The sequence below is a fragment of the Phascolarctos cinereus genome, unplaced genomic scaffold, assembly GCF_003287225.1.
Source record: "Phascolarctos cinereus isolate Bilbo 61053 unplaced genomic scaffold, phaCin_HiC Scaffold_4;HRSCAF=312, whole genome shotgun sequence".
Lineage (NCBI taxonomy): Eukaryota > Metazoa > Chordata > Mammalia > Diprotodontia > Phascolarctidae > Phascolarctos > Phascolarctos cinereus.
In genome coordinates, this window is record NW_027555847.1 from 651,299,393 (window position 1) to 651,327,349 (window position 27,957).

At 46.8% G+C, this 27,957-nt stretch overlaps 1 protein-coding gene across 2 annotated transcripts in view; it reads left to right on the forward strand.

Annotated features, from left to right (window-relative positions):
• The window catches only part of RHPN1 (rhophilin Rho GTPase binding protein 1), a 52,785-nt gene extending 25,827 nt beyond the window's left edge, over window positions 1–26,958 (forward strand). For both annotated transcript variants that reach the window (XM_020995268.2, XM_020995267.2), the window contains 11 exons: window positions 2,383–2,460; window positions 4,875–4,999; window positions 6,086–6,252; window positions 7,141–7,328; window positions 13,519–13,675; window positions 14,984–15,103; window positions 19,588–19,782; window positions 21,365–21,441; window positions 22,387–22,533; window positions 25,027–25,185; window positions 25,933–26,958. In XM_020995268.2, the coding sequence (XP_020850927.1) occupies window positions 2,383–2,460; window positions 4,875–4,999; window positions 6,086–6,252; window positions 7,141–7,328; window positions 13,519–13,675; window positions 14,984–15,103; window positions 19,588–19,782; window positions 21,365–21,441; window positions 22,387–22,533; window positions 25,027–25,185; window positions 25,933–26,115 (1,596 nt within the window). In that variant the 3' untranslated portion in view covers window positions 26,116–26,958. The remainder of the gene's footprint in view (window positions 1–2,382; window positions 2,461–4,874; window positions 5,000–6,085; window positions 6,253–7,140; window positions 7,329–13,518; window positions 13,676–14,983; window positions 15,104–19,587; window positions 19,783–21,364; window positions 21,442–22,386; window positions 22,534–25,026; window positions 25,186–25,932) is intronic.
• The last annotated feature ends 999 nt before the right edge of the window (window positions 26,959–27,957 follow it).

Sequence of the window (27,957 nt, forward strand, 5' to 3'; positions counted from 1 at the left end):
TGTCACCCTGTCCAGGTTGCTATTCTTCACTTGGAATAATGGATTAAAAAACCCCCCAAGATTCAAAGAAACAGTTGTTTTACTAAAAGCATTCTACTATCTTAGGGTGGAAGTAGTTCTCAAGACATTATGAAAAGCATTTCAGAGAGATAAAAACAAAAACCACTAGCCAGAAAATTAAAAACAGTAGTCGAGGGTGCTCCTTAGGGTATCATGAGTTCCCCACCAAAATCTAAAAACTGTCTTATGTTCTTTTTTGGCTAAAGTGGTCCACAGCTGGGTCCTAGATCAGGCCACCCTGGGGCAAAGTTCACTCAACCTGCCTCAGGACTGCACTCTCTAACTTCCTTCAGAGTCTCATCTGGTGTTATGGGAATATAAGGAGGGTTAACTCCTACCTGCCCAGTTCTACCAGTGTCCTGGATGGCAAAAACCTTCCTCTACCAAGGCCAACATCTTCAGATGATGTTTCCCAGCTGGATTCCTCCCTCCTAGCAATAACAACAATAGTGATGATAGCTTCCATTTTCGCACTTCCTAAGAAGGTTCATAAAATTTGTTCCTCCATTAGCTCAGTGAATAAGCTAGTGCAATGATTGTTATCCTCATTTTATGGATAAGGAAACTGAGTCTTTCATGGGAAATGACTTTCCATCACTTCATAGTGAGGTAGTATCAGCTGGCATTTGAAACCAGGCCTCCTTATTTCAATAACAACAAAAATAATACTAAAACTAGATTTCAGTAATGCCTCTGGCAAAGCTGTCATGCTATTTTTGTGGACATAGAGAGATGTGGGCAAAATGGTGGAGTGAATTGGAAACTGCTTGAGGCAGTTAGATGACCTACTGGATAGAAAGCCAGACCTGGAGTCAGGAAGACTCAAGTTCAAATTCAGCCTCAGACACTAGCTCTGTGACCCTATCACTTAATCTTTGTCTGCCCCAGTTTCCTCATCTGTAAAATGAGGTCATTGGAGCAGCTAGGTGGTTCAGCGGATAGAGCACCAGCCCAGAAGTCAGGAGGACCTGAGTTCAAATCTGGCCTCAGACCAAACACTTGACACTTACTAGCTATGTGACCGTGGGCAAGTCATTTAACCCCAATTGCCTAAAAATAGTAAAAAAAAGTTTTTAAAAATGGGGTTATTAATAGCACCCACCACCCAGGGTTGTTGTGAGGATCAAATGAGATAATATTTGTCAAGTGCTTTGTAAACCTCAAAGCATTATATAAATTTAGCTATTGTTGTTACTGAATGACCATACCTAAAAAGTAATCATCAATGGGTTGGAAGGCATCCTAGAGGGACTTCTCCAGCAGAGTGTCCCACACTCTGACCTGAGTTCTGAGCTCTTTAACATTTTTGTGAGTGACTGGGATAAAGGCTAGATGATATGTTTAATTGAATTTATAGACAATGTAGAATTGGAAAGAGTCGTTAACATTTTATATGACAGAGTTGGGACCCAAAAAGATCTTGACCAAGGTGGGCCAAATTTAATAAAACTTAATTTAGTGCAGCAAATGTAAAGTGTTACGTTTCAGTTCAGAAAATCAGTTTCACAAGTACAAAATACTGTGTGGCCACACCATCTCCATGTCATGTGAAACACTCATCCACGGTGTAAGCTCTTCATCCCAGCTTTGTATCATCTACATGTTGGATGAGAGCACTGTCATCTGTGCTTTGACCAGATTCATAGATTTTTAGGGAATGGATCTTTGAGACCATCTAGTCCAATTCCTCCTCAAACAGGAATTCTCTTTATGATATATCCAAGAAGGGGTTGTCTAGGTGTCCTTTGAAGACTTCTATTGACCTCCCCCTGAGGGAGAGCTGTTCTGCTTTTGGATAACTCTAATTTTTATGAAGTTTTTTTTATATACTGAACCTGAGTCTATACCTCCCACCCATTCCTAGTTCTGCCCTCTGGGGCCAGGCATAATAATTCAAATCCCTCTTCTCTGTGATAGCCCTTCAAACCATAGGAACATAGATTTAAGGCTAGAAGGGACCTTGGAGACCAATGAGTCCAACCGCCTCATTTTACATGTGAAGAAACTGAGGCTAACAGGTTCAGTGACTTGCTCAGGGTTGAACACCTATTTAGTGTCTGAGAGAAGATTGGAACTCAGTTCTTCTTGACTCCAAGTCCATTGCTCTATCCACTCTGCCATTCTGACTCAAATACTTGAAGATAGCTGCTAAGATTTTGTACTCCAGGATAAGCATCCCTAGTCCCTTTTTCTGGTCCAGTTACAGCATGATTTCAGTCCCTTTCACCATCCTGGCTGCCGTCCTTTGGACCCTTTCCAGTTTATCCATGGCCTTCCTAAAATGGGACATTCAGAACTGAACATCATCCTTTCATTCCCTAGGAGATGATCTCAGAACACTATGGCGAGGACAGCACCTCTTATGAAGTGGAGATCAAGAAGCTTATGGACCTGAGACAGGTGTGTGGGCAGGTGGCCAGTTACTCAATGGACCACGTAGATAAGAGTGGGTAGAACATGTGCTGTATGCACACCTATGAGGGTGAGGGGCATGGGGAAGGAGCTCAAAGGGGAGGACAGGGTGGATGGAAAGAGCTGGATTGGAATCAGAAAATACAGTTATCCCTGCCACATTGCAGGTTCAGGGCCTGGTGCCCCTGGGATCTGGAAAATCTGTGTAAAATGTTTTTTGTCCTCCCTCTCTCTGTACCAGAGAAGAAGTCTGAATTTTTTTTCTTTTTTTTTTTTATGGGTTATTTACAGTACCTTATTGTAAAATTTGGGTTAAGTATTTGGTTATAGGCTCTGTGTCATCTGCTGGCCTTTGTGTGTCATCTGTGGCTTCTGCAAAACTCCCCCAAAATTCCCATTTAATTTCTTATGCCAACCCACAATATATCAAAACTGCGATGGGGAAAGTCACAATGTGGAAGGGATTACTGTACCTGGATTCTAATTCTGGCTTTGCCACTTATTGGCTGATTGGCCCTGGGCAGCTCACTTTACCTCTATTGATCTCATTTTCCCTATTTGTAAGAATGAAGGAATTAGACTAGGTTTTTCTCAAGTCCCTTCTACCTTTAAACTTTTGTGATTCTGCAAGTAATAATAATAATAATGATAATAATAGCTAACGTTTATGTAGCACCTACTATGTGTCAAGCACTGGGCTAAGCACTTAACTCATAACAGCTAACATTTATGGGGTGCTTACTATGTGCCGGGGGCAGCAAGGTGACTCTGGATAGAGTACTGGCCCTAAAGTCAGGAAGACTTAGCATCCTGAGTTCAAATCTGGCTTCAGCTGTGTGACCCTGGGCAAGTCATTTAACCCTGTCTGCCTCAGTTTCCTCATCAGCAAAATGAGCTGGAGAAGGAAATAGCAAACCATTTCAATTATCTTTACTAAGAAAACCCCAAATGGGGTCATGAAGAGTGGGACAGGACTGAAATGACTGAAAAAATGCCAGGCACTTTGTGAGGAGCTTTATAAATATTATGCCATTTTATCTTCACAACAACCTAGGGGGTGGGGGAGAAAGGGTAGGTGCTGTTATTATCCCCATTTTATAGATGAAAAAACTGAGGCAAACAGAGTGACTTGCCCAGGGTCATACAGCTAATAAATGTCTAAGACCAGATTTGAACTCTGGTCTTCCTGAGTCCAGACCCAGTACTCTATCCTCTGCACCAACCAGCTGCCCCAAGTGGAAATAGGTAGGGCCCAAGTCTCTTGAATCCCAATTATGCCAGATGGAAAGAGGTAGAAAGACATTAGAGATTATTTAGCACTGCCCCCTCATTTTGCAGACGAGAAGACTGAGGTCCAGATTCCAAATCCCATCTTATTTTCTCTATACTAGAGAAAATTTTGGTACCAGTCAAAAATGACAGTTTGAGGTCCAGTGAATTGGAAGATGTGATCCTTACTTGCCCTCAGAGAGCCTCCACTCTGACAAAGAGATGATAATAATAATAACAATAACACAAACAACTAACATTTGTATAGTACTATGCTGGGCACTGTGCTAAGTGATTTATAATTATTACTTTATTTGGTCCTCACAATAACTCTGGGAGGTAGGTGCTATTATTATCCCTAATTTACAGTTGGGGAAACGGAGGCAAACAGTGGTTAAACTTTCCTGTGATAGTACATGGGGCTGGATTTGAACTTGGGTCCCAGGCCTGGAGCCCTGTCCACTCTACAACACACACATGGTATCCCCCAAATCCTGGAGTTCCACACTCTACCTACCCTCCTCCCAGCTGAGGTCAGGTAGTGGACAAAGACCTGGACTGAGAGTCAGTTCTAGCCATGCCTCTGACACTCACTTGCTCTGTGACTGTGGGCTAACCACTTCTCCCTTCCGGGCCTCTGTTTCCCCATCGGTACAATGAAGAGGTTGGAATGTCTCTTCTTGCCTAGGATCCAGGAACACTGGACTTCCTGCTGTTCTTTAACCAAGGCACTCTCTTGTCTCCTGACTCCAGGCCTTTGTGCTAGCTGTCTTCCATGCCCGGCACCTTCTCCTTTCTCACCTCCGCCTCCTCTCTTCTCTGGCTCCCTTGAGGCCGTGGTTAAAAATCTCAATTTTTGCCAGAGCCTTTCTTGCTTCCAGTTAATGGTAGTTCCTTCCCTCTGAGATGATCTCAAATTGGGGAAACTGAGATTACCTCCAATTTATCCTATCTATCTAACTTGTTTGCGTGTAGTTGTTTACCTTTTGTCTCCAAAAGAAATGTAAACTCCATTAGGGCTGGGACTGTGTTCATCTTTCTTTGTTTACCTATCGCTCAGCCCAGTATCTGACACATAGTAAGTGCGGAATAAATGTTTGTTGATTTGACTGTCTGGGTTCTCTCTCCTATAGGCCATTCGAACCCCTAGCAGAAATGAGGCGGGTCTGGATCTCCTCATGGAATACTATAACCAGCTCTATTTCCTGGACATCCGCTTCTTTTCACCCAATAGAAACCTTGGAGTCTTCTTCCACTGGTGAGCAAGGGATGAGCTAGTGTCTTTTTCTTCAAAAATACAGAAAATGGTTTGGGACACAGGACGTGGCCTCTGCCCTTAATTTTGGTGTGCAAGTCTGACAAACTTCCTAAATTTAACCATGTCCCTTTTCTTCCCCTGCTTTTCCATTTTCCTAAAGTCTAGCTGCATATGTAGCTACCATCTTGGGTGGAAAGCAATAGTCAAACCTTTGGAATGGGCCACCTTGGAATGTAATGAGTAGCTCCTTTTTTTTTTTAAGGCAATCAGAGGTAAGTGACTTGCCCACAGTCATTAGGAAGTGGCTGAGGCCACATCTGAACTCAGGTCCTCCTGTCCAGGACTGATGCTGTATCCACTGTGCCACGTAACTGCCCCCTTCAGCTCCCTTTCACTATAAGTGTTTGATCAGAGACTGGGCAGTAAAAAAAATGAATGTGTTGGGGTTACCATTATAGAGAGGATTTGGGCTAGATTTGTCCCATAGTGGAGTGGGCAGCTCTAGGAAGTAGCCTTGACCATTGATTAAGTTCTCAGAGAGGGTGTGATATGCATCTGTAGAGGAAATGACAAAATCCTGGATCAGGAAAGGCCTGAAGTAAAATATTTCATAGAATCACCAAATCGTAGGACCTTAGACTCACAGAACATTGGCATCTTAGAAGGATTCTGAGGATTTTAGACTCACAGAAACTTGAAATTATGGAATCTTGAACTATTAGAACCCGAGGGTGGGAAGAAACCTCATAGGGCGTCTTAGTCTTTCACCTTCTCCCCCTGGTACAGTGATGCCATCTAGAGCATCTCTTACAGAAGAATGAAGAAATCATTTGCCTTTTCTACTATGTAAGTCTTATCTGCCCAGCCAGAGTAGGAGCTCTCTGAGGGCAGGGATTGTGCCTTATCTCCTTCCTCCTGTCTTCTTCACCCACAGTGTATCCTGGTTTGGTCTGGGTCCACATGGATTGGCCTGATGAAAGTATGAAGGGGTGACTGAGCCAATAGTTTTGTGAATGGGCGTATATGTGTTGGGTGGAGAACTCTGCAACTTGGCTCAAAGACTTCCATTTCTCTTCCTTTCTGCAGGTATGACTCCCTCACTGGGGTCCCCTCCCACCAGAGGACCCTGGCCTTTGAGAAGGGGAGTGTCCTTTTTAACATTGGTGCCCTTTATACCCAGATTGGGGCCAGGCAGGACCGGGGCACTAGGACAGGCATTGACTGTGCCATCGAGGCCTTCCAGAGAGCGGCAGGTATGTATCCCCACCCCCAGAAATGGGATGGCCACCTTGGGGCAACAGAATCATGTCTTGCTGGAACTGCTGCATATGGTAGGGCCCAGTTTGCATATAATGTGCATGTATTTTTGTTTTGATCTTTGTAGTATGGGATAAGGGAATCAGAAGGAAGGAGGAGACATGCCCCTGTCTTCGCTTGGCTTTGGGGTGGGGAGAGTTATAATTAAAACAAAACAAAAACTCTGTATATAGGGGGGCCAGTGTGTAAAGATAATAAACGTGCTTGGGATGGTCTCTGGGGTGGTGAATAGGCACAGGGACTAGGTGGTGGGGAAGTGAGGGCAAGACTAAATACCACATTGGAAGAGAGTATGGGCAGAGGGGAAGGAGCTAGGCATGTTTTGATCTGCCTGGTATCAGGGTCTCTTGACTGCAGATGAAACTGGGAAAAGATAAAAGGACCTCAGTGACCTTGTGACACAGGGTCACTGTACTCCTATGCTTGGGGCACAGCCCAGTGCATGAGAGTCTTCCCATGGGTGTGCACAGACACACACTGTACAGAATATGCCACCCTGGTCACCAGGCTCATTAGAGACAGACTGCTGTGCCAGGATGAGGTCTCACTTTGGTCTCTTCCTCTCCCTTCTGCCAATATACTCCGTTCTATAGCTAACGTATTAGGGACCATTTGACCTACTCCCTGTAGACAATCTCCGAGTAGGAGAGAGGCTGGTGCTCTTGTCAGGAATATCAGAAGGAAAGAGTTGCTCCCTTCCTGACCCTCAAGGCTCAGTTGCCTTACTTCCCTGTTTGGGGCTACAGTTGGACCCCAAGGGTTGAGAAGGAATTTTGTGGAACCTAAAGGGGACCATTTCCCAGATGGTGTCTCTGATCCCACAGGTGCCTTTAACTACCTGAAGGAAAACTTCTCTAATGCTCCAAGCCTGGACATGAGTGTGGCCTCTCTGTCCATGTTGGTTCGGCTCATGACTGCCCAGGTCCAGGAGTGCGTCTTTGAGCAGCTTACCCTGTCTGGGACCCCCCGAGAACCTCTGTCCCAGATGAGACTTGCCCAGGAAGCAGCCCGGGTATGCCCCTCACTGAATGCTTACCTCCCTGTCTTGAGTTCTTGAGGACAATGAGGGGTTCCAGGACAGGCTGAGGCGGTGATTGGTTGCCTCTGATGGGGAGGGAGATGAGTCAGTCTTTGAAGCAGGAGCTACTCCCATACATCTAAAGACCTAAATTTGAATCCCAGCACCACCTTCTTACCTATGTGACCTTGGGCAAGTCCATTCCTCTCTATGATCTTCAGTTTCTTCATCTGTAAAATGAAATTGAGTCTTGGCAGAAAGATCACACTTCTGAGAGGCAGAACTAAGGAAGACGTGCATTATAGGCATGGAGGAAATTGTGCACAGATGCATAAGAGCAAGAGACAGAATGGCAAGTGTGGGGAATAGTCATTGAGCATTTATTAAGCACCTTCTACATACCAGGCATTGTACTAAGTCCTGGAGATACAAAGAAAGGCAAAACACAGCCCCTGCCCTTGAGAGCTAATGGAGGTGACAACGTGAAAACAGCTCTGTACAAACAAGCTATAGATAGAATGAATTAGAGATAATCAACAGAGGAAGGTTCTAGAATTCAGAGAGATTGGGAAAGCTGACTTCCAGCCTGTGGGATTCTCTTTGGGGCTTAAAAGAGGCATGAGGAGGTAGAGTATGCCAGACATGGAGAAGAGCCGGTGAATATGCCCAGAGTCTAGAGATGGAGCATTTGGTGCAAGGAAGAGCCAGGAGGCCAGTGTTGCTGAATCACAGAGTAGGGGGTTGAGTGTAAGGAGTAAGAAGAAGCGAGGAGGGGGGCTGGGCCCACAAAGAGCTTGGAATGCCAAAAAGGAGATTTTGTGCTTGGTCCTGGAGGTGACAGGGAGCCGTTGAAGCTTACTGAGTAGGAGGACTGGCACGGTCACACTTGTACTTTAAGAAGATCACTTTGGGAGCTGAGTGGAGGACAGACTGGAGTGGGAAAACACTTGGGGCAACTGTTGGGCTGTTGTAGTGGTCTAGGCATGCAGTGATGGGGCACCAGGGTGATGGCAGTGCCAGAGGAGAGAATGGAGCATAGGTGGGAGATACTAGGAAGGTAAATTTGATAGGATTTGGCAACAGATTGAATATTGGGGTGGGGTGAAGGAGGGAAAAGTTGAGGAAGACGCTCAAGTTACAAGCCTGGAGAACTGGAAGGATGGTGGTGCCCTTGACAGTGTTAAGAAACTTTGGGGAGGGGCAGAGTTTGGTGGGGAAAGATAATGAGGTCAGTTTGGATGTATTGAATTTAAGAGGTCTATGGGGCATCCAGTTTGAGATGTCTAATAGGCAGCAGGAGATTTGAGTCTGGAGGCTAGGAGAGAGATGGGGGCTGGATAAGTAAATGACAATCATTAGCATAGAAATGACAATTGAAACCTTGGGAGCAAAGGAGATCATCAAGTGAAACAGTATAGGGGGAGAAAAGAAGAGGGCCCAGGACAGAGCCCTGTGGGACACTCACCTTTAGTGGGCATGACCTGACTGAAGATCCAGCAAAGGAGACTGAGAAGGAGCAGTCAGACAGATGGGAGGAGAATCAGGAAGCCTAGAGAGAAGCCAATCGAGGAGAGAGGAGGGCATCAAGGAGAACAGCATGACCAACAGTATCAAAGACTAAAGAGGCAAGGAGGATGGGGACTGAGAAAAGGCCATTGCATTTGGCAGCCAGTTTTGTCAGTAATTTGGCTGCAACATAAAGTGGGTGAAAAGAAGTAATGTGAGATAATGCTGGGAAGGTCAGGTGGACCTGATTGTGGAGGGCCTTAAAGGTCAGGTTGAGGAATATTTTTATTCTAGAGGTAATCAAGAACCATTTAAGGTTTTTCAGCAGGAGAGATACATGGCATCAGACCTATGCCTTAGGAAGATTCTTGTGGCAGGTATGTGGGGGATGAATTGGAGAAAAGAGAGGCTGGAGGCAAGGAAGCCAATTGGAGGGCACTTATGGTCATCTGGACAAGCGATAATAAGGACTTGAACAAGGGTGGTGTCTCAGTGGGAAGTAGAGAATGGAGTAGATGTGAGAGAGATTGTGGAGGTAGCATCAATTAGACTCAGCAACTGATTGAATGGGGAATGGAGTGGGAGAGTAGAGGAGGAAAGAGTCAAAGATCACTGAGATAAAAAACTTGGGTGATTGGGAGGGTGGTGGTACCCTGACCACAAATAAGGAAGTTTGGAGGCAGGGCAAGTTTAATGGGAAAAATGATGATTTCTGTTTTGGGACATCCAGTAGAGATGTCCAGGCAGAAGCTGGCAATGTGCAATTGGAGTTGAGGGTAGAAATAGGATAGGCTATATAGATTTGTAGAAATTATAATTTAAACAAATAATATATTATTTGTAGAAATAATAATGAAGACCATGGAAGTTGATGAGATTACCAAGGAAGAAAAGTGTAGAGAGAGAAGAGTGCCCAGGATACAGCTTTTTTTTTTTTTTGGTACATATAGATTTAGGACACTGAGGAGGGATGAACCAGAAAAGAGACTGGGAAGGAGCAGTCAGGCAAGTGGGAGGAGAACCAGGAGAGAATGGTGTCATGGGAGCCAAGAGAGGAAAGAACATCTAGGAATAGAAAGTGGCCAGCAGTGTCAAATGCTACAGAGAGGTCAAGAAGGATGCGAACTAAAAAAAAAAAAGCCCATTGGATTTAGTAATAAACAGATTATTGGTAAACTCGGGAGGTACAGCTTTAGTTAAGTGATAAGACTGGGAAACTAGATTGCAAGGGATTAAGAAATGAGGAGGAAGTAAGGACATTGAGGAACAAATATAGATGATTCTAAGTGTTTGGCAATAAAAGGGAAGAGAGAAATAGGAAGATAACTTGAGTGGGTGGCCTGGTTGGGGGTAGATTTTCTGAGGATAGAGGAAACTTGAGTATGTTTGTAGACATAAGATAAGAGGATGATACAAACAGAAAGAAGATGAAAGAAAGCAAATGGTTGGAGGGGCAAGCTCTTGGAAGACGCGGGAGGGGATGGGATAAAAAGCACAAATAGAGGGGTTGACCTTGACTAGAAAGACCATCTTGTTGTCAGAGACTGGATAAAAGAGGAGAGACTCCCTGAAGGTGCAGAGGGGTTTTGAGTTATAAAGCAGGGAGGTTGAAGGAGCTCACAGCAGATGTCCTTGGTTTTCTCAATAAACGTGGTGGCAAAGTCTACAGGTGAGAGAATTAGGGGAAGGACAGCTGTAAAATTGAGGAAGAGGTTTGGAACAGCCAATGTGGGAAATGTGATCTAATGTCACTTGGAGAAAACCGGTGTCCTGCTGTTCTTACTATACTTGTATTATCTAGAAGACACTCGTAGTCTTAAATCTCTTTGCTAATTGTTCTTCCTAGAATGACCCCTGATCATCACCACTACCATGTTATTGATCAAGACCTAGTCCAACTAATTTTCAAATAGGTCTTCCCAGTCATAAGCTATGTTACATCACCAGTTACAGGTATTATGGTGTCAAACATGGCTTAGCTGCCCACAACACTCCTGAGTGTGTGGCAGAACCAGATTAAGATGTAATGGGGAAATATTTAATGAGATAAATAAAAGTACAGTAGAAACACAGTTAATCTTAATATGTGGTTTCCCAAGTTAATGTGCAGCAGACAGGGATCCTTATGTAAGTAATGATCCTGTTTGACCCCACTGTGGTAGGTCATGGCTATCCTCTGATTAGCGGGTTATCAGATTGTCCCTGTGTGGATACCCGTCTGGACCTGGTGTTTCTTTAAATTGTGGCTGTTGTCCTCATTAGCAAATCAATATTATTTGAAGGATTTTTAATTTTGTCAGTGTAAGGAGATCTTCATTTGGGAACTCTGTATGTTAATTCAGATTACAACTATCTGACTCAATGAGTAAATCCCATGGAGTTGCCTGAGGTCACAAAGCCAATAAGTTTCAAAGGTGAGATTTGAACCCAGGTCTTCCCTGACTCCAAGCTCAGTACCTCTAGCTGCTCTGTTTCTTGGCAAATCAAAGGAAGTTTAATATAAGCCATAGACCTTGAGTAGAAAAAAAAGGTAAAAATAAGTACAATTTTCCCTAGAGTTAACCTCAGTCATGATATGCCAACAGACCCTAACCCAGACAGTTAAATAAACAATCTACAAATGGAAAATAGTGCAGTGCTAAGAGTGTCGCCATGTTGAAATCTGCCCTGTGTCGCAGGACAGAGTGGGTTCCCCTCTCTGAACATCTTCGAGCGAAGGCTGCATGACTGCTTGTCTTGTCTTGTGCTGTGGGGATTCCTTTCTCGGTAGGGAGAAGCTTTGCAGCTCTGAGAGCAGGTGCTTCCGTGACCTGGATTCATATCCTGCTGGGCTGTTACTACCTGTAGGATGTCAGTCAAATCACTTGGCCTCAGTTCTCTTGACTGTAAGATGAAAGGGCTTAAACTAGCCATAGGTTCATAGATTTAGGGCTGGGAGGTATTTTAGAGGTCATCTGATCTAACTGCCTCCTTTTATATATGGGAGATATGAAGGCCTAGAGAAATGACTTGTCCAAGGTCACACAGGAGAGGATTGGGATTTGAACCCAGATCCTCTGACTCTAACCACAGTACCCCTTTTCTATGTGCTATACTGCCTTTGCCTTTGAAGGTCCCTTCTAACTGTAACTCTATGATGCTGTGACCGGTATTGATAGGTGGTGTTGGCTGTTCACAGACATGGCGCACAGGCTGTATTAAGGCAGCAAGCATTGTTTTGAACAGAGACCTGGGGGCTCAATTAATTGCTAATCATTTCAAGAAGACTACCTGGGGTGAGGGCACAGAGGGAGTTTCAGGAGACTTGAAGGACGGGAAGAGATTGATGCCCAGTATCTCAATAATAGCTAGTATTCATGTAATTTTTTAAGGTTTACAAAGTGTTTTGCAAATGTTATCTCATTTTATCCTCACAAAAACTCTAGGGGGTAGGCACTATTATTATACTCATTTTGCTGATGGGGAAACTGAGGCAAAGAGAGGTCAAATGACTTGCCCAAGGTTACACAGGTAGTAAGTGCCTGAGGCTGGATTTGAACTCAGGTTGTCCTGACTCCAGGTCCGACACTGCATCCACTGTGCCACCTAGCTGCCACCAAACTTGGGAAAAGACAGATGGAAGGACTCTCAGGGTAATTAGCTCTTTGGAGTGGGATGAGATGACGAAAGATCCTTTCCCCTCATTCCACATAACTTGGCTTTCCATCCTTTTGTAGAAATGACAGTGGTCAGGAACGGGCCAAGAAAATGCTGGAATATAAGGGGCTTTTCACAGCCAGGGTTCAACATCATAGCTCTCTGCTTCTCATGCCATCTCTCTTGTTAGGTCTTTTTGTCCATTTGTGTCGTTACCTCTATCTCTTTTTCTGTGTCTTGCTGCCTTTCTATAGCTCACTTTTTTTTCATGGCTCTAGTTTTTTTCCCTTCACAGCTGAACCTTAGGATTGAGAAGGGGATAGTGAGGGTGTATGTGCGTGTGTATGTGCACGCGCATCACACACACACCTCCTGCTTGTGGGGACATCAGGCCTTTTCCTCATTCCAAGAAAGGAATGAGAGCAGGGAAGGAGGAATAAATGGAGGGAGTTAGACACAGAGAGATATAGGTGGCAGATAGAAGATGAGGTGGAAGGATGGGGGAAGAGATGGAGAATAAGACAGGAGCAGATGAGGATTCAGAAGATGATGGGTAGAGGGCAGGAGAATGTCGAGGAAGTGCACAATCGTGGGAGAGCCTGGACTGCATGGAAGAAGAGGAAGAGAGGTGAGAAGGGATGGAGGTGATTGGAGTGAATGAAAGGAAAGACAGAAGGGGCAGAAGAGTAGATATAGAGGGGGAGAACAGAAAAGACAGAGGAGAGTGGAAAGAGCTATGGAAAAGGAAGTGAGTGAATTTAGAGAGAGGAGACTAGAGAAGGTGAAGGAATACAGGAGGTGATGGGCAGGTGAAGGGAGAAGATTGAAGGGCATAAACAGAGCAGTGGAAGTGACAGGAGTAGATGGGAGAGGAAGGTGCAGAGAGAGGATTAGAGGAGGGGGTGAAGGTACATCAACAGGAATTGAGTGGGGGATGGAGAAGAAGGGAGATAGAAACAGGGGGAGGAAACTGAGAGGGACAGGCCCAGGGAGGAAGAACAGGGGCTTTGATGGGCCGCACTCATGGTACCACTGCTGGCAGGTGGAGGACGTGTACTCCCTTGTGTACCAGACCATGGTTCAGCCACCTGTCAGAGACTACGTGCCCTTCTCCTGGACCACCATGGTGAATGTCAAAGCCAAACACTTCCGAGGCCTGTCCCACTACTATGCTGCCATTGCCCTCTGTGATGGGCCGCGTGAGTAAATGCCCAGCCCCATCCGGCCAGCCCCTGGGCTTCCCTTCCTTTCTCACTCCCCTCCCAAGCCCAGGAGGGAAGCTAGCCTGCCAGTTGTCCCTTCTCCTGTCCCTCCCACCTCCTTTGTGGACCCTTGCCCTTGCTTGGGGCAGGACATGTGTGCTGACGCTGTCACGCTTTCCACCAAAGGCTTGCATATGGTCCCCTCTGCCTCTCCTTTGACCTTCTCTGTTTGCTTATTGACAGTGTTTCTGCCCCTCTGGTGCTCAGTTCCTTCATCTCTTCTGCCTGTTTGACTCCTTTAAAAAATACTTTGCCTTTATCTGGTTCATTTGTTGTTATAACCACCCTTCCCGAGCTAGATTGCTTTGTTGACACTGTTACCTCCTGGGCAATTTATTTGTTGTGAGAGATTAGACATAGGAAGGAGGTCTCTCCCAGAGTCCATGCCCCAAGCAAAAGTGAAAGTCCTCTGCCCTACTGACTACTGTGTGAGTGTTGGGGAGAGGGAAGAGTATCAGGGAAGACATGGCCCTGTGGCTCGCAGGAGTGGCCTGCTGGGAGAGCATCCCTCTCTTGCTGCGCGGGAAAGCCTTTGGGAGCCACATCACAATGTCATTCTTCTTCTTGCCTTCCTTGTCACCAGTATCTCTGTGATTTGTTTCAGAAGACTTGGCCAAATCTTTCCCTATCCTGGGTATTGTTAAGATTTGGTGCTGGGGTGGGCTGGATTGTAGAGAGATGATAAAAATTGAAATATGGCCCCTGCCATGAGCCAGGGATCAGATGCTCTGCCAGTCACTTGCTACTCGTGTGACATGTATATGGCATCCCCTGCCTTAATGAGGGGATCAGACTTAATCTTTTTTGTGTTGTGGATCTTTTGGCAGTCTGGTGAAGCTATGGGCCCCTTCTCAGAATAATGTTTTCAAATATATAAAATAAAATACATAGAATCACAAAGAAAACCGATTATATTGAAATGAAGCTGTGATTGTTTTTCCACTCAAGTTCATGGACCCCTTGGGGGGGCAGTTGATGGACCCCAGGCTAAGAACCCCTAGACTAAATGATCTTTGAGTTCCCTGCTAGTTTTAAATATATGGTATAAGCTGAGTTATAAATACTGAGGGCGTTGAGAATCCCAGAGTAAATTGAACAAGGCTGGATGATAATCAGGGAGAGCTCCCTGGAGGAGGTGACTCATAGACTCAGTAGAGAAGGCTTACCTTCCTGACTTGGGCAGAGTGGTGGGTCCTCCCACGTTGTGGATGGCACAGCCACCTTTCCCTGTTCCTCTCTTGGCAGCTGTAGCAGACTCTGAGATTCCCAAATATGAGAAAGCTTTTCTCCAATTCCACGTCACGGTGCCTGAGGGCCCTTCGCTGCCTGTTCTCCTTCAGGACTCAGAGGAGCGGAGAAGACTCGGTAAAGGGTCCATGAGGGCTGGAAGAAAGGGCCCCACAGGCCTCAGCCTGGGGATAACGAGGGTGGTGCCATGGAACCTGGGTTGTTTTTGCTCCATGCTTTGTCCCAGTCCCCCTTCCTCAATGGTGCATAATCAGGCATGTCCTAGAGCTCAGAGAGAAAGAAAGTTTTTATAACATGAGGAATCTCAGGATACAAGCTTGATACAGGTGGGCAAATTGTAAAGACACAGCATAGTGACAGAGTTCAGTCTGGCCCAGTTATGTGGTGTGGTGGAAACACTACTGGTTTGGGAGAGGGGGGGTGTCGAAGGCCCTAGATTCCAATGCTGACTCTGACCCTTCCTGGATGTGTGACTTTGGACAAGTCAGATGAGGGGTTTGGCCCTCTCTGAAGTCATTGTAGCTAGGTGGCTCAGTGGATACAATGCTGGGCTTAGCCTCTGAGTTCAATTCTAGCCTCAGACACTTAGTAGCTGTGTGACCCTGGGTAAGTCACTTAACTTCTGCCCTAATTTCCTCAACTGTGAAATGGGAATAACAATAGCATTAACCTGCCGGTGCTGTTATGAGGATCAAATGAAATAATATTTGTAAAGCCTAACATACTATTAGCGCTATATAAATGCTAGCACTAATCATCATTAGTATCATATTATTATTATTATTATTATTTTTATTTTTAAGACAATCGGGGTTAAGTGACTTGCCCAGGGTCACACACTAGTAAGTGTCAAGTGTTTGGTCTGAGGGCGGATTTGAACTCAGGTCCTCCTGACTTCAGGGCCAGCGCCTCTATCCACTGCACCACCTAGCTGCCCCAGTATTATTATTGTTAAGGTCTCTTTTAGCTCTAAATACTATCACCCTACCACTTGTCCTCCCTCCCACCCCCGCCCCACCCTACTGCAGCTAGATCTCTCCCCTAGCTCAGCCCCCAAGACACTGAAGGTGTTACCTGGCTGTTTCTGGGGGAGTAATCCCTGTGTTCAGGTGAAGCAGCAGCTCTACAGGGAGCGTCTGCCCTGACCCACCAAGTGGGCAGTTTTCTTCCTGGCCCCTTCCCCACCAGCCCCACTCCCAGAAACCTTCCAGCCTGTCCTCGCCAGTCTTTACTCAGTCCCTACTCTGCTACACTCCTTGGACACTGCCGGCCTCACCCCAACCCCCACCTCTTTGTTGACAAGGTCACCACTCCCCCAGCCAAGTCCTCCTTTGCCTAATTAAGGCCTTTGTTGACCCAGCAGAGATTAGAGCCAGCCTGCTGTGCCCAGCTGGGAAGATGCCTCCCGCACAGGAAGATTTCCCTCCTGCTCCCCTCAGTCCTTCCCCGCCCCCCTAATGTATACCACATGGCAGGGTGTGTAATCAGCGCTGAGATTTGGGGAGGAGAGAGATCCTCATAGGGGTAGGGGTTCAGAGGTGCTTCACTGAGGATGTGGGGCCAGAGCTGGGCTTTGAAGAAATGGGAATTGGAGAAGGGGAGGAGAAAGAAGGAGGCCATTCCTTCTGGTGTTGGCTGGAGAAGAGGAAACATGAAAGGAATGATTTCACTCCACAAACATTTATTAAACTCCTACTGTATGCTAGGTGCTGTGCTTGGTGTTGGGAATACAAAGATAGAAAATGACACAGTCCCGGCTCTCAAGGAAGGAGACAGCATGATTTAGTGGAAGAAAACTTTGGATTTGGGTAGAATATCTGCTTTTGAATCCCAGCTCTGCCCACATAGTACCTATACCATCTGGGGAAGGTGATTCAACTTGTCTATATCTTTTCCCCAAACGCTCTACCCTTCAAAATTTTTGTATTACTGTTGAGTGTACCACCATCCTCTCAGGCCTACAGGCTTGAAACCTAGCTGTCATCCATGACTCCTCACTCTCTGTCACCCTCATAACCAGTCAGTGGTCAAGACCTGTCAGTTTTACCTTTGTAATATCTCTCCTATGTGCCTCCTTCTCTCCTGTGACACTGCCTGCTGCAGGCCCCGATCCCTTTACACCTGGACTGTTGCAAGAACTTGCTGATTGGTGTCTCTGCCCTAAGTCTCTCCCACTCTAATCCATTCTCCATTCAGGTATCTTCCTAAAAAGCAAGTGTGTCCCTCTCACCTCCTCAACCCCAACAGCTCCTGGATGACTCCAGTATCGAATCTAAAATCCTCTTTGCCTTTCAAAGCCCTTCCTACCTTTCCAGTCTTCTTACACTTTACTCTCTTCCACATCCTCTGCAATCCGATGACACTGGCCTCCTGGCTGGAGGCAGAGACTCTAAAACACTCCACCTTCTGATCCCAGGCATTTTTTCTGGCTGTGCTCCATGCCTACAACTCTCTCCCTTCTCATCTCTGCCTTGTGGCTTCCCTGGCTTCCTCAAGTCTCAGCTAAAGTCCCACCTTCTTCAAGAAATCCCCCTCCATGCTAGTGCCTTCCCTCTGTTGGTTATCTCCAATTTATCACGCGCACATATGTATGTATGTTTATATATCTTATTTGTACATAGTTATTTTCAGGTTATCTCTTCCGTTAGACTGCAAGCTACTCGAGGGCAGGACTGTCTTTTGTCTTTCTTCTTATCCCTAGTGCCTGGCACAGAGTGAGCACTTCATAAATACTGGTTGACTCACTGGTTGATGTACCTACCTCTCTGGGCCTCAGACTATGAGATATGAGGGTCAGTTGAAGGGACTGAAGACATTTAACCTGAAGAAAGGAAGACTTAAGGGAAACATGATAGCCATGTTCTGATATTTGAAGCTAGAATATCAATGTTCTAAATTATACTAAAACTCCTTCCCACGAGTACAGCTAGTGTCATTTGTTTCAGTGCCTAGCACAATGCCTGACATATAGTAGTAGCAGGTTAAGGAATTCTTGTTAATTGAATTGATTGAAGGCTGTTCTTCATGGCCTAGAAGATGGCATTGGGGGCAGTTGGGAAGATTTGTGGAGAGATCGCCATTGGCTGCACAGAAGGAACGACTTCTTAACTGTTTTGTTGTTCAGTTGTGTTCAACCCCTCATGACCCATTCAGGGTTTTCTTGTCCGAGATGCTGGAGTGGTTTGCCATTTCCTTCTCCAGCTCATTTTACAGATGAGGAAACTGAGGCAGGCAGGGTTAAGTGACTTGCCTGGGTCTGAGGCCAGATTTGAACCCAGGAAGATGTGTCTTTCTGACTCCGGGCCTGGCACTCTAGCCATGGTATATCAGAGCTGTCCAAATGCTGAATGGATTGTCTCAGGAGGTAGTATATTTCCCCTGTCCCTGGAGATTAAGAGCAAGCTGGATGACCATTTCATGGGAATATTTTAATAACAGGCTTCTGCTCAGGTTCAAGGTGGACAAGAGATCCTTTGAAATCACTTCTAACTCTGATATTCTGTGATCTAGAAAATGAGGAGATTGGATTAGATCTCTCAGGTCTCCCACCTCCAGAGAATATATGGCATGAAGGATGGAAAAAGCCTAGACTTGGAGTTTAGAGACCTGGGTTTGAACATTTACCTTTAAGAGCCTCAGTTTCTGGGGCAGCTAGGTGGCGCAGTGGATAGAGCACTGAAGTCAGGAGGACCTGAGTTCAAATCTGGCCTCAGGCCAAACACTTGATACTTACTAGCTGTGTAACCCTGGGCAAGTCACTTAACCCCAACTGCCTAAAAAAAAAGAACCTCAGTTTCTTCTACTGTAAAATAGGAGCATTAATATCAAACCATTTACCCTAAAGGGCAAGCACTTTATAATTCTTAAAGCACTATAGAAATGGGAGCTATTATTGTCTCAACAGAGTCGCACAACAGCCTTAAGAAATAAGCAGGGGTAATTTTTTTTAGGCATCATAATTGTCCTGGCATGTGTCTTATCTCTCTTATGAAAGAACAAATGAATAAACATTTATTAAGTGCTTACATAATAATAATAATAATAATAATAATGATAGCAACTATCATTTATATAGCACTTTTAGGTTAGCAATGTGCTTTACAAATATCTCATTTTATTCTCACAACAACCTTGGGAAGTAGGTGTCCATTTTATTCCCATTTTACAGATGGGGAAACTGAGGCAGATAGTGGTGAAGTGACTCGCCCAGGGTCACCCAGGTAGGAAGTGTCTGAGGCAGGATTAGAATTCAGGTATTCCTGACTCCATCCAAGCCCAGTGCTCTATCCACTGAGCCACCTAGTTTCCTACTGTGTGTCAGCCATTGTGCAAAGTATTAGAGGTACTAACTAGATTCTGAGTTCCATGAAGGCAAGGCTACATCTTATTTACGTTTTCCATTTTTCCTTAGTACTGAGCACAGTGCTCTGCAAACAGTAGGTGCTTAATAAACATTTTTGAATCAGTTTGGATTTAGGAGACTCAGGTTCTATTTTGCTAGCTCTGTGGCTTTGTGAGAGCCCCTTCCCCTCTCCAGACCTCAGTAGCTCTTCGATAGCATGACGGGGTCAGGCATCTCTAACTCCTCTGAGCCTCTCCAGCAAAGGCGCACCTGCGGAAGGCCATGATGAATCATGAAGAAGCCCTGCGTCTCCATGCGGTCTGCCGCATCTTTCGAAAGATGGACCTGCTGCAGGAGGTTGTGTCCCTGGCTCACAGGCGCTCCCTGGCCAAGTACTCAGAGATAGACCATGAGGATGACTTCTTTGAGACTGCTGAAGCCCCTGACGTCCACCGTGAGTGGGGACTCTGTGGGTGGGACCATGTTGGGGGAGTTGTGTGGGTTCCCATGGATGGTGGAGCATGAGGGAAAGGAGAGAATTCTACCTGAATGGAGAGAGGGAGGGGGACAAGCAATGACCCCCTACATCTCCTAAGGACATGGATTTTGTTTTTTTGTTTTTTTTGCTTTTTTGCTAGGCAATGGGGTTAAGTGACTTGCCCAGGGTCACATAGCAGGTAAGCATCAAGTGTCTGAGGCCAGATTTGAACTCAGGTCCTCCTGACTCCAGGGCCAGTGCTCTATCCACTGTGCCACCTAGCTGCCCCCCAAGGACGTAGATTTAGAGTTGGACCTGAGAGGTCCTCTTGACCATTTCCCTCCTACTACAAATACGGAAATTGACTTGTTAATAATTCATCTCCCTCATCCATTACAAAGAGGCAGTCATATGATCTGAAGTTGGGAACACAGGTGCAGTTTCTTGTTCCGCTACCACTTGACCTCTGTAACTGTGGGCAAATGACTGCTTCTCTCTGGGCCTCTGTGAAGTGAGGAGCTTAGACTTAGGTGATGCCTGTCGTCCTTTCCAGCTCTAAATCTCAGATTCTTTTCACATCTTTCTTGAGGCGTGATCCTCACAGCTCAGAGGATGGGCAGAGGAGGAAACCCAGATATCCTTATTCTCAACCTGGGGCTCCTTTGGCTCCTCACTCCTGCCTTCTATTCACATGGAGGCAAAATAGAACCTCAGTCAAAGTGAAAAGACCTTAGCTTAAAAGGGCCAGGGTCTCCCATTGCATCCTGGGCCATCTCCAGTTGTCCTGATGAATATCTGTCCACTGGACCCAGATGGCTCTGGAGGAGAAAGTGAGGCTGGTGACCTTGCACAACCCTACCTCATTCAAATCAAAGTCAGTTGCGAGTCATGTCATCATCTCCCTGATGTCATGATTCTGTTCCAGAATGAAGGACAATCACCCAACAACCTGTGAGAATTTGCAGAGTTTTCTTGCATGTACCATGTTAGCTCATTTACAACAGAGAATGTGATATTTTGTGATTTTTAGGACACAGAATATTAGCCCATAGAATGTTAGATCCTAGAGGGATTTTAGATCCCAACCCTTTATAGATGGGGAAACTAAGACCCAGAAACAGCAGGATTCTAGTTGGCCTGTGACTCCCCATTGCGATGGGTCAGGACCCAACCAAAGTCTACCTCTTCTCTCTCTTTGTTAAGTGGGGGATGGGACACTTTCTCCCCATTGGGTATGTGGCCTTTAACTGGAGAGGAGTAGGTCAGTGTAATGCAGGATCCAGGAGAAGCGAGGTTGTGGAGATACAGTGAACATAGATGATAGGCTAAAGAAAAGGCTTTTTTTCTTGTTTTCTCTGGGGGTGATGTTTCTGGTCTGTGTGTTTCTTGGGAGACAGACTGGTGGTTAGGTGAAAGATGGTGGGAAGAATCTTGGGGGTGAGGCAAGAAGGGAGTATTTAATCTGGGAAGGCTTCCCATGGGAGGTAAAAATGTGTGTTTCTGTTTATGTCATTTGATGGTCCTCGATCTGACCAATTTTTGCTTTTTATCTTTTTAGCCAAGACCCACCAGAAACCAGAGATAAAGACGCCCAACTTCTCCCAGGTGAAGGTGACAGACATCTTCCACTGCTTGGTGAGTCCTCAAGGCCCTCTTTGGGACCTATGACTTTTGCTCTCTGACCAGGGAACCCACTTCCATTCCTTTCTTAGTAATAATAACTAACTTTTATATGCTGTTTATGAATATGCCAGCCACTGTGCTAAGCTCTTTACAAATACAATCTTGTTGGACCCTCACAGCAATCCTTGGAGGCAGATGCTATTATTACATTATTATTATATTATACAGATGAGGAAACCAGGGTCACACAGCTAGTGAGTGTCTGAGACTGGATTTGAACTCAGGTCTTCCTGACTGTAGGACCAGCACTCTCTCCACTGTACCACCTAGCTGCCCCTTTTCATGGTGTCCTTGCTGTTACTCCAGAAGATAAGTGACTGAGGTCTTCTTCATATTTCACATCCTGAGGTGATCAAAGGGCTTGCCTAGGTACAGAACAAGCTTATGGCCAAGTCTGGAACCCAAGACTATCCCCCTCTAGTCAGCTTCCATCCTTTTCTCTCTGACAATGGGCTTAAAAATCCCTCATTCAAGGACCTTCAACATTCCAAAACCCTTTCTCCGTCCATGTTCTCATTTCATCATTAACCCTATATCCCACTCAGAATAAAAGCCTCTGAAGAGATTAACCTTGTTTTATTCCATAAATTAAAAATTAAAAATAAATTTTTTAAAAAGTAATTAACCTAAATTAAGAAACTGAAGCCCAGGAAAAGGAAGGAGGTCACATAGGAAGTCACAGCTTTTGGGTAGATGAGAAAATGAAGGTGCAGGAGGGGATGGGGTTATAGGTAGTAAGTAGTCATCTAAGCCAGGACCTCTTGACTACAAGTCTGTTGGAGTTCCTGTGTAACACACTGCGGCTGATTGCAAGGAATTCTACCTGATGAGGCACTGGTAAGGGGATAGGGGAGCAAGTGCCCATGGCTGAGCCTTCAGGCCTCTGTCTCCCAACAGGGACCCCTGTCCGTGTTCTCTGCCAAGAACCAGTGGCGGCTGAAGGGGCCCATACACCTGACTCGAGGCGAAGGCGGCTTTGGATTCACTCTCAGGGGAGATTCCCCTGTTCTCATTGCAGCTGTAATTCCTGGGAGCCGGGCTGAGGTAAGTGAACCCTGAATTCCTAAGGGTATGGTCCTGTCCTCAAAGAGCCCCTGGCGCTGAGAGGGAGATGGAATGGGGAAGGTGCCTTAGTGCCACTTGGGGAGCCCCTGAGGCCGAGGGGGAATATCCTACCCTCTGGGAGTCTCTGAGGCTGAGTGGGGAGACTTAGCTCTGCTTCTGAGAGAGCCCTAAGGGATGACGGGCAAGATGTGGCCCCTGCCCTCAGGGACTTGGCAGGAGCATCAACGCCAGCTCAGCATCCCTTTATACACAGAGATCCTGGAATGTGCTGAGGGAGGCTTCCTGGACCAGACCAACTTGGAGCCAGGTCTGGCAGGAGGTGGGGCAGGGCCCTGCCTGTGGGAAAGAGTGCATCACCCACCTGCCTTCTGCCTGTGACATACACCTCACGATTTTCCCATCAGGCTCCCCGACCTGGTGCCTGAATTCTTACCCTTACCCTGACTTCTCACCTCCTCCAAGTATGTTTGTCTGACTTCAGCCCTGCCACGGACTTGGCCCAGAGGAGAGAGCCTCATAGGACCACATAGTTAGAGCCAGAAGGGACTTTTTAGAGGATCTTTAATCCTACCCTCTCATTTTACAGATGAGCAAACTGAGGGCTTGGTGGTCAAACAGGTAGCATGAGGCAGAGGCAGGATCGGACCCCAGGTCCAGTGTCCTTTCCAGGATACCAGCCACCATGAGGCAGGGCTGGCCCAGGTCCAAGGGGTGTTCCTGTCTTGAAAGGACTGGTCCAGGTTCAGGGGCTCACTGATTCTGGCTGCTTCATCCCTCCTGCCCCAGATACTGATCTGACCACTCAGCCTGTCACATGAGACCTCCATAATTTGGCTTACACTATGCCAGCGTCCTCTCCTCCTTCCCAACATGCATCTTCCATTCCAGCCACAATGGGGCTTTTCCTGTCCTATGAGCAATTAATTCCTGATCTTTGCTCAAGCTGTCCCTGTCACTAAGAAGCCCCTCCTGGCTTTCCCTGTCCTTCAGTGTTTATTCTGAGCCATGCTGTCTCCAGGAAGCCTTGGCTAACCTCTTTAGATTTCTTCATCCTCCCAACCCCTGTAACTTTATATATATATATATGTATATTTTTTTTTCTTTACCAGAGTGGCTGTTATGTGGATGGAAAGAAGGGAATGGGTGAAAGAGCTCTTTATTTATTTATTTATTTAGGCAACTGGGGTTAGGTGACTTGCCCAGGGTCACACAGCTAGTAAGTGTCAAGTGTTTTGGTCTGAGGCCAGATTTGAACTCAAGTCCTCCTGACTTGAAGGCCGGTGCTCTATCCACTGGACCACCTAGCCCATTCGAATAAAATTTTTTGTTTGTTTATTTATTTATTTATCCATTTATTTATTTATTTGGGGGGGGGAGGCAGTTGGAGTTAAGTGACTTGGCCAAGGTCACATAGCTCATAAGAGTCTAAGGCTGGATTTGAACTCAGATCCTCCTCACTCCAGGGCCAGTCCTCTGTCCACTGCACCACCTAGCTTCCCCTAAAAACAAGTTCATAGACATCTTTTTTTTTCCTTTTTGGAGGCAATCAGAGTTAAGAGACTTGCCCAGGGTCACATAGCTAGTAAGTGTCTGAACTCCTGACTGCAGGGCTGTCACTCTATCTCCTGTGCCATGTAGCTGCTGTGTGCAGGTGCAGCTTGGGTTTAATTGTTCAAGGGAAGGACCTTGTGGCTAATGCAGGAATGTTTTGCACGATTTAATGTGTATAATGGCTATTGTATTTCTTGCCTTCTCAACGGACAGGGGAAGGTGGAGGGAGAGAGAATTTGGAACTGAAATTAAGTTAAATTTTTACAAAAGGAAGGACTGTAGGAATCATCTGGAAAGGCGTGATGGAAAGCTTGTTGGTACTAGTCAGAAGGCGTGCGTTTGTGTTGTGGCTCTGACATTTGTAAGTGGTGTGACTTTAGACCACCCACTTTCCTGTGTCTTCTGAGGACGTGTCCTCATTTGTAAAATGAAGATTAAAACACCTGTGTGTCCCTATCTTTCAGGGTTGTTGTGGGGGTTAGAGCTTTGTAAACTTTAAAGCATTGTAGACATAGGAATTATTCATTTTACACATTAGGAAGCTGAGGCCTAGCGAGGGGGTGTAACTTATTGAAGGCTGACATAGCAAGTCAGTGAGACAGAGCTGGAACTAGTCCTCAAGCCTCAGGACTCCCAGGCCAGGGCTTTTTCCACCACACCACAGAGAATCTGAAGGGGTGAGGTTCTGGCCAAAGTCACTGCCTAATCAGCAAAGCCAGGGCCACACCCGTATTTGAATCTGCTGTTCACAAATAGACTGGGAGGCCCTGGCTTCACATGGGCTGGTGCTTTGGCTGAGTCCGGGAAACAGTACTGCCCATATGCAGAGAGCTCATCACAAATTGGCCCAGGGGAAGCCAGCTACCTCAGGTCAGGGGTTACTTTCCCGAGTGGCTTACCCTCTACCCCCACTCTCTGTAGGCAGCTGGACTGAAGGAGGGTGATTACATTGTCTCCGTGAATGGGGAGCCCTGCAAGTGGGGGAAGCACTCGGAGGTGGTGGCCCTGCTAACAGGTGTGGGAGAAGAAGGTGTGGACATTGAGGTGGTCACACCCCAGCGAGAGGAGCCACTTGGCCTGGTAATCCTGAGCCCCAGGATGGGAGGGAAGGTGGTGGGGGAGGGCCCAAAAGCCAGGGAGCTCTCCCCTATGAAAGGTTTTCTAGAGGGAGAGGAGGTCCAGCTGGTAATACCTTATAGCAATGAGGGCTAGGCAGAGCCTAGAGACCTCTCGGTCCAGAGGGGGAAGCTGAGTCCCAGAGGGAGGAAGTGATGCTTTCTTTAATTACAGAATCCCAGGGCTTCAAGTCGCCTTGCACCTGAACAGGATTCACTTTACTCTGTCCCCCACAGGTGGCATTATCCAGCCTTTGTTTGGAGACCCCCTTTGGCGGGGCGCTCAGTACTCCCCAAAGCAGCCCATTCGAATAAAATAGTTGTTAGGAAGTTGTAGAATTAGATCAAACCAAAAGTTGTCTCTATAATTTTCACCCATAGCTCCTGGTTTTGGCTTCTAAGCAGAATCTTTTTTTTTTTAAGCTCATTAACCTTTTTATTTGTTGTGTGATGTTTTCTAATGGTTCTGGGTGATTTTTTTTGGCTTAAGGATCATCTGTTGGTTTTAGATGACCCACTATATATGGGTATCATCTACTGATTGGGATTTACTCCTTTAAAATATTATCTTTGCCAGACCCTTGTGTAAAGATTCAAGGGGTGATCTTGGGGATGATAGGTGAGAGAGGAGGGGTGGGGGATAGGAGGAGGAAGAGGTGACTCCCTGGAGGAGGGGATGACTGTCTCATTCCTATTCTCTGTCTATGACCAGGTGGATAAGAAGGCGACCACCTTGTCCTCTGTTGGGCTCTCTCGCAGTGACAAGGAAAATGGCGGACAGGTCACACTGCCCGGGCCTTTCCTTGGCTGGAACAAGAAGGCTAAGCGGGGCCAGGGCCTGAAGCGGCTCCAACCTTTCTCCCCATCGGCAGAGAACACACCGGCTTCCCACTGAGGCACCTGCCCTGGGACATCTTCCTTGGCCCTCTCTAAAGGGCTGGTGAACGAGGCCAGAAGTACCCCTTACCTTGGCCTGGGAACCTCTAAGAGGCAGCTAGCCTCTGGCTGGTTATGGGAATGGGGCCTGAGGATTTATTTCCCTTTTGGCTCAGGCAGGCCCTGCAGGAATTCAGGGCTGTCAGTGGATGGGCCTGATGGTCTTTTGCAGCTCCAGTTCCCCCTCCCCAGAGATGGTGGGGGTGGGAGGAGGTCCCAGGATCTCTTCCTCTAAACCTTGTAAACTTTAACGCACTAGAGAAATGAGCCCTGTTCTTACTCTTCTCCTGAGACTTGGTGATGTAGTAGAGGTAACACTCACACTTGTAGCCAGCAGGCCTGGATTCAGATCCTGGCTATGCCATTTGCTAGTTGTGTGATCTTGAGTAAGTCACTTCTCCTGCTCATGCCTCAGTTTCCTTAAGTGCTATAGAAATGAAAAGGGCTGATCCCATTGGGCTGGATTGGTGAGAGCTCATATTTCTGTAGCATATTAAAATGTACAAAGCACTTTCCTAAGAAGGGAGTCCTAGGATTACTATCTGTTTTACAAGTAGGAAAACTGGGGCCAAGGGAGAAGTTACTTGCTTAGGGTCATCCGGCCAGTTACAAAAATGAGACGCTGGTCTTCTGATTCCAAGTTCAGGGTCCGAGCTCCTGCCCTGAGGAGCTCATATTTGGGACGAGAGAGGCCACAGCTGTGGGGGCTTCTGCCCCAAAGCTGCTGTCCTCTTCAGGAGGGAGAGTCCTCCTCCTCCCCCTCCTCCTCTCCCTCTTCCTTCTCCCCCTCCTCCCCCTCCCCCTCCCTCCTCCTCTCCCCTTCCTCCCCCTCCTCCTCCCTCCTCCTCCCTCCCCCCCTCCTCCCTCTCCTCCCCCTCCTCCCTCTCCCCCTCTCCTCCTCCCCCTCTCCCTCCTCCTCCTCCCCCTTCTCCCCTCCCCCCCTTCTCCCCCCTCCTTCTCCCCCTCCCCTCTCCCCTCCCTCCTTCTCCCCCTCCCCTCCTTCTCCCCCTCCCCCTCCTTCTCCCCCTCCCCTCTCCTCCCCCTCCTTCTCCTCCCCCTCCCCTCCCCTCCTCCCCCTCCTCCCCCTCCTCCTCTTCCTCCTCCTCCCAGAGGTTCAGCCTCCCAGACCCTGAGCAGGGTAAGAGACAGTCTCTGAGACAGGCCTTGGGCAGGTCCCATGTGGGGCCCTTGTCCTTCTGGATTCTAACTGAAGGCCCACAGGAGGGGGCTTAGTGGACCTGGAGTCCCATTCTGTCATTTTGCAGGAGAGGAAATAGATCCAGGACAGGGAACCAACTTTCCCAGGATGACGTGGTGAGTTAGAGGCTGATGGAGAACTGGGACCCAGGTCTCCTGATCTAGGCCAGGTGCTCTGCACATTAGTTACATTAACAGAGAATTGTGCCCAGTAAACATCTGCGGTGGGGGAGGCGTTGGGGAAGGGAGGAACCATGGAATGGGCCCTGACCCTGGACAACTCAACTCTCTGGGCCTCTGTTTCCCCCTCTGTCAAATGAGGAAGTTGGAATTCTTCGTCTCTAAGGGCCCAAGGACTCTTGAGTTCTCTTCAGGGGTAGAACCTTCTCCCCTCAATCCATATTCTGCACTATCCTTCAAGACTCAGCTCAGGTGTCCTCTCCAGGAAGCCCTCCGTGATCACCCCATTTGAAGTGATCTCTCCCTCTTTGGATTTCAAAGTCCTTGGCCTGGTCTCCATTACACTGTCATTGTATCACATTTATTTCTGTAGAAGCAGTGTCTTTTTAGACTGAATTCCTGGAAGGCAGAGACGTGAGTAGTA